Genomic DNA, 12,714 nt, shown 5'->3' with positions numbered 1-12,714 from the left:
TTCTACAGATCTGGGCTTAATTTGTGATGCTATGTTCAAATGCAAATGAAGATTCATACCTTAAACTACAAGGAAATCTCAATCTGCAAATGTGAAATGTTCTTTACTAACATTTAGCATTTCTATTGGAGTTTCCATGAATCATTCGTGAGTTGCAGGAAAAAAAAACAACATACAACTTGATAGCCAAGTATTAATTAAATAATTTGTTACATTATCAAATGTTATTGAAAACACAGAAAAACACAACTAGGGTAAACAGTGTAATCTGCTTCAACACATAGCAAGCATTAACTTGTGGTAAAATAAAATGTTTTTAATTCTGTTTTTGAGACTACCTTCTTTTACTAGCAATAGTTTAGATAATTCTAAAAACAGACTTTTTCTCTAAAGTTATCTGTATGATAGAATTTAGTATTTCAGTGCACATAATGTATTTATTATTTGCATGAATTGGATTCCTTTTTAAAGTAACTTTGGGAGAAAAATGACCAATTTTATTGGGGTAGAGTATAAGACTTTTGAAACATTCCACAGTAGTGCATTGAATTTTGATGTTAAAAGTTAGAAAGAGAAAGCAGCTCTAATAGTTTACTTTTATGTTGGAGTTATAGATGACTCAAGAGTGTTAATAATTAGGGGAGCAAACAGACTAATGATGATAGTAGTTGTCATATAAAGGTATTTTTTGTATTTAAAAAACAGATTCCTTTCAAACCCAGTTTTTTTCTACTGTCTTTTTAAATAGAATTGACTATTTCATCTCTGTGATCTGAATGTAAAGAACATAAATGTATGCATAAAGATGATAAGCTAGAAAGAAAATGGATATTATCATGATTTACATAATCATGAAGTAATATTTTAACTAGTAGTTTCTTAGAAATTTTTAATTGTATCACCTGGTGAGTGAATTTTCTGTTAATTGGAGAGGTGTTACATGCTAAGCACTAATTATAAAGATAATTTAATCTTTTCCAAGTCAGTCATTGCCATTCTGTGACCCTGATTCTTAACTGTTTAAGCCATTTTATACTACTTTAGTAGTATAAAGTGGCTTTTAATCTTTTCCCACTGTTAGGCTTCTTTGTGATACCAAAGCAGTGGAATGTGGCCACAGTGTAAAAGAGAATTGGATCCTCTGAGCCTACCTCTACAACCCTATCCTGATAAAGCTTCTATCAAAGCTAATGGTGATTGATTATAGGTTGACTGTAGGAGCAACCCTGCGTGGAGAATGAGCAAAACTGACTCTTTGGGGAAACCGTTTGGTGCCATTCCTGCCTACATGTGCTGTGGTTGTGGTGGCCTCAGATCAGACAAACCACTCATCACAGTACTGAACACTACCCTTCACATGCCTGCAGAAGTTATGTAAAATGAAACGGTAAGGCTGTGCCCATATTAATTCAGTGCTCTGTAAGAAGCATTTGTTCTGGTAAAGCAGGGACATATGGGCTAGGGACAGACATTCAAAAAGCCTAAGCCTGAATCTTTGCAGGTTAGTCTAACCTGGCTAAGCTAAACTGGTTTGTAACCGCATAGACATCCCAGAAATGCAGACACATGCCTGAAGTGGCTCAGGCTAAAAGTGGGGAGTGGGAGGGGATGTTAGATCAGCCCTTCCCTTCGACAGCGCTGAGCTGAGGGGGTATGGCCAGGCCCGGCAAAAGGCTCTAATTAGGTAGGGGTTCCCCTACTCCCCTTGAGCAGCTCAGCAGGCAGTTGATAACAGAGTGTTTATCACCCCTAACTCAGTGTTTATCAGCTGATTAAGAAAACAAAAAGCTGCTTTCCATTAGTTCAAGCTCTTCCTAAACAACTTTTTTCATTGAAGGGACAGAGGGACATTACCAGCTACCTGTTGATTAGATGCAAAAAGCCCTAAGCGGACACTGTCCTGTCTCCTTTGTCTGGTCTCCCACAGCACGGACTGTAGCCAGCATGTGGTCTGCGAGCTAATGCTGAGGTGTCTGTGTAAGGCAGAAGGGAGAGGGGATCCCAGCTTAGCAAGGAATGATGAGGGGAGTGGGGAAGCAGGGGGAAGCCAGGCAGATGCCGGCAGTCTCTGCCAGAGCTGCAGCCAGGGAGAAGAGGGGTGGGGCCAGCTCTGCTGTGGAGCAGAGAGCCCTGCCCAGCCCAGAGAGCATGCTGGGATGCTGGGGGAATCTGGTTTAACTTAAACCAGGAAGGGGTCTGGGACAGACATTGCATAAACTGTGTTGACCTAAATCAGTTAAGTCTGATACTACATTCAACCAGGTTTATCTCAAACTAGCGTCAGCCATTTTGATACTGGTTTATGTGAACTGAACATCTGTTCTGTTACAGGTTTAAACCAGTTTCTGATCAGTTAAACCGATTTATGTGTAATGTCTGTCCTTAGCCATGAAGTAAAAGACTAGAGAATAATGACAGTTGTAGCCATATATTGAAAACTACTAAGGTAAAAATGTGCCACATGTGCTTGTGTCAAGTGGTACCTTGCTCCTAAAATAGATCCAATCAATTGAATGGAAATACTTGAAAATAAGGTGTTGCTCAACTGGTATACGTACAATATAGTTTGTCTTCAAAAACATGAAAGGGGAATTTTATACTTGGGTTCAGCCAAGAATAAACAATTGTCTACTGGAAGTGGTAGGTCACACACATTAAAATGTCAGTAGTTTCACTCAGTTTAAAACTGTGATTTTTTTTTAAGTTAAAACCAGAACTTTTGAGTTAGTAGCAGAGTCTCCTTGTTAATAAAAACATCCAGTTCCATTAATGCAGAACTAATATAGGGCACTGATACATACATTAACTTTACATAGAAAAGATCAACCTTCAGTCCCTGATGAAATAGTTGATTTGTCTTCACTTGGAAAAGTCAACTCTGATGCTATGTAATATTTGTGGCAAATTTATTCCTGTAACAAATCAGATGCACTATGGAAATTGTAATATGTCATATAGAGCTTACTGTGCAATACTGAGTCGCTACACTGTACACATTTGGTTGAGAGATTAATATTGTTTAGATAGTATTTATTGTGAAAATATTTGATTTTGGACATATTACATTGTGTTAATACTTATGAATGGCCTAACTATAATAAATTGTATTTTACATATTGAGAACACTTGTTTTTAGTTATTTTTCTGCCAGCTGGATACTTTTGTGTAAGCTATTGTTTCCATTTCTTGGCATGTACTTGTAGTACAAAGGGCTCCTTGCCATTTCTTCTGAAACCAAATACTTATTGTCCTACAAATAGCCTGCTGTAGTCAAAAGCTGAACCAATTCTCTGCTGGAACCAGCCACAGTGAGCAAAGGTGACCCTGCCACTTCTAGCTCTCAGCATACCTATTTAGGCCTCCCTCTTACCTGCAGGGAAGGAGGGGGAGAAGCAGGCAGCTGTAAGACTGACATTCTACACAGTGTTTCCCCCCTTCTTTGTGGATTAACATCTGTATCAAGTGGAAGTGTTTCTTTTCATGCTTATAAATACATCTCATAGTAAGATAGGATAGTTCTCCATAATACTATTGCCTTCCTCAGGAACCTACTGAAAATGAGCTGTTTGGATACCTGTATAACATGCAGCATAAAATCTAGATGCAAGTACAAGGTTCACCATATGCTTTGCTGTGACTGCAGCAGAATTTAGACACCAAATTACCCTGGACATCTTGGCCAGGTCTTTACTCCAGTAATATCATTACTGTATCCCCATATCTGTGGTCTGATGTGAGTTACATACAGTAATTGCCAGCTCATAAAAACGTAAATATAGACTCCATTAGCTGACAATTGGAAGTTTTTTTGCTTTAACTTGCATCACAAATATTTCCTTAGTTCCCCATCATACCTGGGGGTTAACAACAGTGGGTTGTGGGTAAATTGGAACTCAAAATCAGATTAAGGAAGGTAGTGATCTTTTGATATAACTTCTTGCTATGTCTGGCAAAATAATAGCATCAAAACATGACATTCAGTCTACTATATCTAACTTTCCACATTCAGGAAGACTGCAAAGGCCACATCCAGATGTGTGTGGACATTCGGTTCCCCAAATGTGTGCCACCACCAGTTGTCCACGGGGAATGCCTATGCCACACACCCTCTAGTGCACGGCAAGTTACTCTGGGTGGGGTCGGGGAGGCTGGGGCCAGCACTGCACTGGCCCCAGCAGCCTTACCTGGAGTCCTGGGGGCTTCCTGGGTCTGCAGCAGTGCAGCAATCCTGCCACACGGAGCCTGGCCAGCAGCAGAGCGCAGCGCCAGCAGGCCAGGCTCCAGCTTTGGGTGGCACACAGTGCCGCTGCATGCACCACTCCGTTTTTTTTTTCCATGGGTTTTTTTGACCCCTGAATAACCAGGGGTCAAAAAAACCCCTCCACACTGCTCCTTTGCAGTGTGTAGAACAACTAAATGTGCAGTATGTGGTGCCATGGACACGTCTGCAGCGCCACAAACCGCACAGCCGTGCTTGTCTGGTCGCAGCCAAAATGTGTAAGAGGATTTTTTTTTAACCAACCAACCAAAGTCCAAGTTTTAATTCCAGGGGTAAAGTTTTATGAAAAGCATGTTGAGGTATAAACAGATAGGCTCAGTTTACATTCTCTTCAAGTTCTGCCGTAATTCAGATAAATAATTTTGGGGGTTTTTTGAAGTGGGGAAGTGGCTAAGGATACTGTCTGCCTAGAGTTAGACTCATTTCAGTAAGAACAAGATTGAGCTGTTGGTATCATTGAACTAATTGAACCTTTGCTTCCTTTAAAGTCTTTCTAAGAAACCCCCTCCCTTTGCACCACAATATCAGGCCTCATTCCTGCATCTTTTCAGGGTGGAATCCTATGATTCTCATGTTCTTTAGATCAGCCCCAGGTACCCAGTGTGGTACCACCTGTGGTTTCTCTCACGGGGTTTGGCACCTGCAAAACTCACTACTTTGGGAATCTGACCATTGACACATGGTAGGATTTATGAAATGCCCTGCAATTATGCAATAGGTGATGCGATATTTTGATTGTATAGGACATAAACACAACAATCTTCCGTGATTTGAAAGGTGTGCACACAGAGTCAGGAAGCTAATTTGATGGCAGAGAGTGTGGTGAGCATAAATATACTAATGTAGGAGAGTGGTGAGTGAACAATAGCACGGAGATTGGTATGTCAAACATGGCCTCTGGCAATTCTAAGAGGAAATTCACCAGGGATAATGAAAGAAAGTAGGAAGTGGTTTTGTGTACTGGGTATAACAAGATGGGTATGTGTGCAGTTTCTGGCTAGATCTCGTGAGTTTCTGGAACTGAGAAGATGATGTAATGAAAGATCTAGCGGGATAAAATGGAGCAAAAGAAGAGTACTTTGGAAACAGCCAATATGGGACAACTGGAAGAACAGAGGTTCTCAACTTCATTAGATTCAAGGTGCCCCTTCAGCCCGGGGCAGGGTATGCATGCGTGGTGCTAATATTGAGCATCATCCTAGTTGAGAATCATTGATTTAGAACCTCCCCCACTAACCCAAATTCTGATAAAACTTTTGTTAGTGTGTGGGTGTGTAACATCTTTATCTAATATTGAGTTGGCATGTTTAATAGCCTTTTTTAATGTTCATTTAAAGAACAATAACTGCTATTGGCCTTTGAATTTAATAAAGGAATTTTTAGTTGAATTACTGATGTGGTCAATTGAATTCCAGCACATGTTCAGTGACCCAAAGTAGCCTTCTTGAAACAGAACATGTTTCATTTTCCCCAGCATGAAAAAAAGCTAGAGAGAAACAGGATTTTAGACTAATGAAATGTGTGTGCATTTCTGACCCAAGGCTTACTATCTATGTGGAGGCTTAGGCAAGCTAACAGTGCTGGCTACTTCTGCTTTAACATTTAGGAAGGCCCAGGGGCATCAGACCCTTCTACAGGACCAAACTCCAGCTGTTCCTCACAAAAACTTCCTGGACACTTGTCTTTTACTTTGCTCCAGAAGAACAACAGGCCTGTAACCCTTCCTTTTGCTCATTCCTAACACTGACAAAACAGTTGTGTAACTCAGGTGGAAGTAGGCTGGAACTCTTCACAGCTAAGAGGTCCGTTATTCTCTCATCTCTCTTACCTGTTTCCTGGGAGGTGTTTGTCTGGACCCAGCAGTTTTGACCTCCCAACAGCCCTGTTGCCAGACTCTCAACTCATGTAATAAGCATTCTAGTGACCCCACAATATAGCTACAAACTAACTATCCCAATAATGCAGTCACATTAATAAATAGAGCAGTATTCTAAATTATTAATATCAATCTTACATTCTTATATGGGCCCCAGAAATTAATCAGCCTTGAATGTTAAAGGCAGGCCAGTCACTTACTACTAGTAGAAGGATAAAAATTCCTATCCAACTATACCTCATTCAGCATACCAAAGAGGAAGTTTAGTCCCTGCTGACACTCTTGGTAATAACCAAGATAATACTAATTTATTTTTAAAATATTTTTTTCTCCCAAAGTGTAATAAGCGGAATGCCTGGATCGTCAGAACCAATACCAGCCACATACACAGTAGTACGAAGACCTGGAATAACATAAATAGAGGTATGCAAGACTGGAAGCAGTGGTAAACAGGATCCAGTAAAGAGACTCTGAGCATGCAGCCCATAAACAAGTTACAAGTATTGTGTAAGGGAAGCAAAATTAAGAGGGAATTCACTGTCAAAGTTCTATTGCTTCAGTCTGTTACAATAATTATATAAACAGGAAGGGTGGAACAGGAGCTCACTAGAGAAATAGTCGCCTATCCCTCTTGCTCTCCTGCCATGGGGGATGTAATAGCAGATTCCTTCTTGTGGATTTACAATCCCAGGGAAAAGCTCTGGGTTAAATAGTTGTGTGCTTGCTCCAAGGGAAAAGCAACAGCATCATCGTAGGTACAGTCCTGAGCTAATTCACAAGGGCAAGTTCAATTTCCGTGGTACAAATCACTTACCTTATATGGGGATATAAACCTAAGAGTTTGCCCAGAGAGTGAACCTAGCAAGAAAACAGGCCAATTCTTGATAGCAATCTGACCAAAGCAAGCTGCAATAGGATTGAGTCCAAGTATCTACATTTTTAGACTGTTTCAGCGTGGGTTTGTTGTGTGTTTCTCACTTGTGAAAATTAAACAGTTGTAAGGATGGAGTTTTTCCTTTTAACACAGGATAGGTAGAGCATGACAGCAGTTACACGTGCTGCCCTACAATGTGTCTCGACGCTATGGTGAAGGGATCACCTCTCGGGCTGAAAAGGTAGTTTGGTTTTCATTCAAGTCAGATACTAAAATTATCAGTCTCTTTGTAGGAATTACTAGTTATAGAGAACAGTGATGTTGGACACCTAGGATTGCAGCTACAGTCTCATGAGATACTGAACAGCCACTACTGCCTTAGATTTAAACTCATAGCCCCTCTAGTTACAAGCACTAAAGCCTAGTACTGACATCCTGATTTGAAGAAGGTCCAGTGAGCACATTTTTCAATAAGAGTGATTGTCTTTCATCCTACTATATGCTCCATTGAGGAGTTGCTAACTGAATGCAACACTTTTCTTTTAGAATCAGAGAAAATTAGGGTTGGCAGGGACCTCAGAAGGTCATCTAGTCCAACCCCCTGCATAAAGCAAGACCATCCCCGACTAAATCATCCCAGCCAGGGCTTTGTTAAGCCAGGCCTTATAAACCTCCAAGGATGGAGATTCTACCAGTTCTCTACATAACCCATTCCAGTGCTACACCACCCTTTGAATGAGATTTTTTCTTCATATCCAACCTAAACCTCCCTTGCTGCAGCTTGAGATCACTGCTCTTTGCTCTATCATCTGCCACCACTGAGAACAGTCCAGCTTCATCCTCTTTGGAATCAATCTTCAGGTAGTTGAAGGCTGATATTAAATCCCCTCTCAGTCTTTTCTTCTCTAAAGTAAGGCCAGTTCCCGCAGCCTCTCTTCATAAGCCACATGCCCCAGCCCCCTCACCACTTTTGACATTCTCCACTGGGCTGTCTTCAACTTGTCCACATCCTTTCTACAGTGGGGGGCCAAAACTGGACACACTACTCCAGATGTGACCTCACCAGTGCCAAATAGAGGGGAAGCATTACTTCCCTCGATCCGCTGGCAACACTCCTACTAATGCATCCAGTATGCTGTTAGCCTTCTTGGCAACAAGAACACACTGTTCAATCATATTTAGCTTATTGTCCACTGTAACCCCCACGTCCTTTTCTGCAGCGCTGCTGCTTAGCCAGTTGGTCTCACACCTGTAGCTGGGCATGGGATTCTTATGTGCTAAGCGCAGGGCTTTGCACTTGTCTTTGGTGAACCTCATGAAATTTCTTGTGGCCCAATCTTCCAATTTGTCTAGGTTATTCTGAATCCTAGCCCAACTCGCCTGAGTACCTACTACACCCCTCATCTTGGTGTTTTGATCAAGTCTATTCCTATTTGTGTACCTAATAACATAAATATCATGGCTGCTCCACATTTTCCATGGACATGTTCAAGCCAAACAGAGGGAAAGTCAGGTTCAAGAATGAGCCAAGTGGCATTGATTATTGTATTTTAAGCATATGCAAAGGATGATTCATTCTAGCCTGGAAGAGTAAGACCACCTTCTGTTATCCAGCCTGCCACCCCCTAGTTGGGTAGCAGCTCAGTGGCACCTACTCCTAACACCTGTGGTCAATGAGGCTAGTTTTTGTTCAGTAAAGTGATTGTAAGTAGCTACAAGGTGATGTACTGAAGCTATTGTGTAGTAGGATTTCATAGATTTCATAGACATTAGGGCTGGAAGGGACCTCGGGAGATCATCTAGTCCAGCCCCCCGCCCAAAGGGCAGGAAGTCAGCTGGGGTCATAGGATCCCAGCAAGATAAGCATCCAATTTACTCTTGAAGGTGTTCAATGTAGGTGCTTGAACCACCTCCACTGGCAGACTGTTCCAGACCTTGGGGGCTCGGACAGTAAAGAAATTCTTCCTTATGTCCAGCCTGAAGCGGTCTTGCAGGAGTTTGTGACCGTTCGACCTCATCATCCCTTGGGGCGCTCTGGTGAACAAACGTTCCCCCAGATCCTGGTGGTCACCCCTGATAAATTTATAGGTGGCCATCAGATCACCCCTGAGCCTACGCTTTTCCAGGCTAAAGAGTCCCATGGGTCTCAGCCTGTCATCGTAAGATCTGTTTTCCTGACCTCTGATCATGTGCGTGGCTCTCCTCTGGACTCTCTCAAGCTTCTCCACATCCTTTTTGAATTGTGGAGCCCAAAACTGGACGCAGTACTCCAGCTGTGGCCTCACCAAGGCCGAGTACAAGGGGAGAATCATGTCCCGGGATCTGCTCAAGAAGCATCTATGGATGCAAGCCAGCGTTTTGGTCGCTTTACTAGCCGCAGCATCGCATTGCAGGCTCATGTTCATCTTGTGGTCAATGATGACCCCCAAGACTCTTTCTTCTGTAGTGCTATCCAACGTAGCACTGCCGAGCCTATAAGGGTGCTGCAGGTTTTTCCTCCCAAGGTGGAGAACCTTGCATTTTTCGGTGTTAAACACCATCAGGTTCTCGTCTGCCCATTTGCTGAGCTTGTCCAGGTCAGCCTGGATCACCCGCCTATCTTCTGGCGTGGATGCTTTGCCCCAAAGTTTGGTGTCATCAGCGAACTTGGCCAGTCCACTCCTGACTCCAATGTCCACATCGTTAATGAAGATGTTGAACAGTATGGGTCCCAGGACAGAGCCTTGAGGGACCCCACTGGTCACAGGGCACCACAATGAATGACTGCCATCAATCACAACCCTCTGGGTCCAACCACGGAGCCAATTTCCCAGCCAGCAGATTGTGGTGGAGCCAAGGCCACAACTGGGCAGTTTGGCCAAGAGGTGATCGTGGGATACCAGATCAAAAGCTTTTTTGAAGTCAAGATATATGACATCAACCTCTTCTCCCTTGTCCAGGTGATAGGTCACCTGGTCATAGAAGGAAATGAGATTGGTCAAACAAGACCTACCCGCAACAAACCCGTGCTAGCTATCCCTTAGAATGTTAGCGTGGGCCAGTCCCTCAAGGATGGCCTCCTTAATAAACTTTTCTAGGATCTTCCCCAGGATAGAAGTCAGGCTAATGGGCCTGTAGTTAGCCGGATCCACTCTCCTCCCTTTTTTGAAGATTGGCACCACATTGGCCTTCTTCCAGTCTTCAGGCACTACACCAGAGCGCCAGGAGTTTTCAAAGATTCGTGCCAGGGGCTGGGCTATGACGCTCGCCAGCTCCTTGAGTACCCTGGGGTGCAGATTGTCAGGGCCAGCTGACTTGAAGGTATCCAGCTTCTCAAGGTGTTCCTGCACGAGGTCAGCATTGATGGAGGGTAGGGGATCCCCATCACCCGGATTTCCCTGTCCCATAGCAGGCATGGGCATCCCGTGTGACTGATGAAAGACTGACGCAAAGTACCTATTTAATAGGTTGGCTTTTTCCTGGACGTCAGTTGTCAGTTGCCCCATCTGGTTTAGCAGGGGTCCAACATTGCCCTTGCTTTTCCTCCGGCTCCCCACATATCTGAAAAAGGACTTTTTGTTGTCCTTGATGCCTGAAGCTAGTTGGAGTTCAGTTGCAGCCTTGGCTTTCCTGGTTTGCTCCCTGCAGGACCGGACCAGCGTGGAGTAATCCTCCTTGGAGGTGAATCCCGTCCTCCATCCTTTCTAGGCTTTCCTTTTTAGCCACAGGAAGTCCGCTAGGTCCCTGGAGAGCCAGGGGGGCTGCTGTGCCTTCTTGCTGCCTTTCCTCCGTGTTGGGATAGATTTAGCTTGTGCACTGAGGATCGCTTCCTTGAGAAGCAACCACTCTTCTTGAACTCCCATCTCCCTGGGGTCACGGTCCCTGAGGGCCTGACCGACAAGCCTCTTGAGCTTGTCAAAGTCGGCTTTTCTGAAGTCAAGGACTTCTGTGTTGCTGACTGACTTGCCAGCTTTATGGCAGATGGTGAAGGTGATCAGCTCGTGGTCACTGTCACCCAGCTTCCCATCGATCACTAGGTCACCGATTAGGTCGTCCCCCGTAGCCAGTACCAGGTCGAGCAGCGCTTTGCCTCTCGTTGGCCCATAGACTTCTTGAGTCAGGAGATCCAGAGATCCAGAGGTGTGCTGCTCAGGAAGCAGGGAGGAGAGGGGGAAAGACCTGTTATGGTATCTGTCCATGAAAGTGTGGGTCCAGAGACTTGAAATCTAGAGCTACACCACAGTAGCCTAAAATAGCTGCTAATGTTTACTCTCAGCTCAGTGCACCTCCACCAGGCATCACTATGCCAGGGGCTGCACAAAAGGCCAGTATAGCCAAAGGGCTCCAGAAAGCTTATATTAAAAGGAGGGCACCTTCTGGCCAGGAGATTTACACATCACCTCTGAATTTGGCTCCGAAGCGCCTCATAAAGGGTGTGACTCTGAACTCTGAGTTCTGTGTGAGATCTAGTCACATTTTCCCCATAAATATCATTTTGTTGGCTGAGTAAATGCAAATTTCACCCATCCATAAATCCACTATTACCTGTACATCTGGCATTCCCATCCATTTCAATGACTATCTTGGCTGTACAAAAGCTGCATACTGGGGCCAATAATGTTTTACATGAAAGAACCTCAGATGCCTCTCTAGAGTCTCACGATTGGTGGGTGGCATGGTTCAAGGAATGGGAAGATTGTTTTTGTGTGATGATCAGTTTTGAAACTCGACAGACCTAGGTTGCTGGCCTGTAGACTTCCTGAGAGGAACAGAGGGACACATCTGTCACCCGGATCCCATGGCACGAGGTTTGCTTCCTGCCCGGAGCTCCGTTTCAGGAAGTCACGGTGATAATACCGGACCTCATCCAGCCCTCTGATCACTACTCCTTGGCCCTCATCCATGTGGGCGCTCATGACGCAGCCGGGAGTAGTCCAGACCACGTCATGAGAGACTACGAGGCTCTGGGGACCAAGCTTAGGGAGACGGGAGCACAGGTGGTTTTCTCATGTTCTTCCAGTGAGCAGACGCGGGCAGCACCATGAGGCCTGCATCGGAGAGGTCAACCAGTGGCTTCAGAGCTGGTGTTGCTGGGTGAGCTTCGGATTTTTCTACCACAACCCGTAGTTCCACTTGGGAGACATGCTAAGCCGGGACAGGCTACATCTCTCCCCGAAACGTAAGCATGTTTTCTCTTCCAGGCTGGCTGATCTTGTACAGCAAGCTTTAAAGTAGGTTCATCTGGGGATGCAGAGGTCCAGGAGGATACTTCAACATCAAGCCAGGTGACGCACGCAGGAACAACCCAGGTAAGTGACAAGGGCCCGGGCAAGCTTGGGAACAAGAGGGCAGCATGAACACGCATAGGAGGTCTCAACTGCCTCTACACAATGCTCAAGGTATGGGGGATAAGCAGGAGAAACTCACTCTCCTGCTAGCTAGCAAAAACCCAGACCTGGCTGGGCTTACAGAAACCTGGTGGGATTCTACCCATGACTGGGCGGTAGACATCGAGGGCTATAGGTTGTATAGACAAGATAGAGTAGGGAGAAAAGTGGGGGGTGTAGCGCTCTATGTTAATGAGCAGTACACATCCTCAATGATCAGGATGGGTTCAGAAGAGGGGCAAACTGAGGCGCTCTGGATTAGGATGCAAGGGGGTCATGGGGAAAGGCACTTGATAGCGGATGTCTACTACAGACCGCC

The 12,714-nt window shown here is 44.4% G+C and overlaps 1 protein-coding gene across 1 annotated transcript in view; it reads left to right on the top strand.

Moving 5' to 3' along the window:
• Positions 1 to 3,117, top strand: part of GNB5 (G protein subunit beta 5) — a 31,747-nt gene extending 28,630 nt beyond the window's left edge. Inside the window, exon 11 of the mRNA XM_090029627.1 lies at positions 9 to 3,117. Coding sequence (XP_089885753.1) covers positions 9 to 20 — 12 coding nt within the window. The 3' untranslated portion in view covers positions 21 to 3,117. The remainder of the gene's footprint in view (positions 1 to 8) is intronic.
• Positions 3,118 to 12,714: the final 9,597 nt, after the last annotated feature.

This window comes from Crocodylus siamensis, chromosome 15 (genome assembly GCF_052110815.1).
Source record: "Crocodylus siamensis isolate JL-2025a chromosome 15, ASM5211081v1, whole genome shotgun sequence".
Classification (NCBI taxonomy): domain Eukaryota; kingdom Metazoa; phylum Chordata; order Crocodylia; family Crocodylidae; genus Crocodylus; species Crocodylus siamensis.
This window is presented reverse-complemented; position numbering and strand designations above follow the sequence as displayed.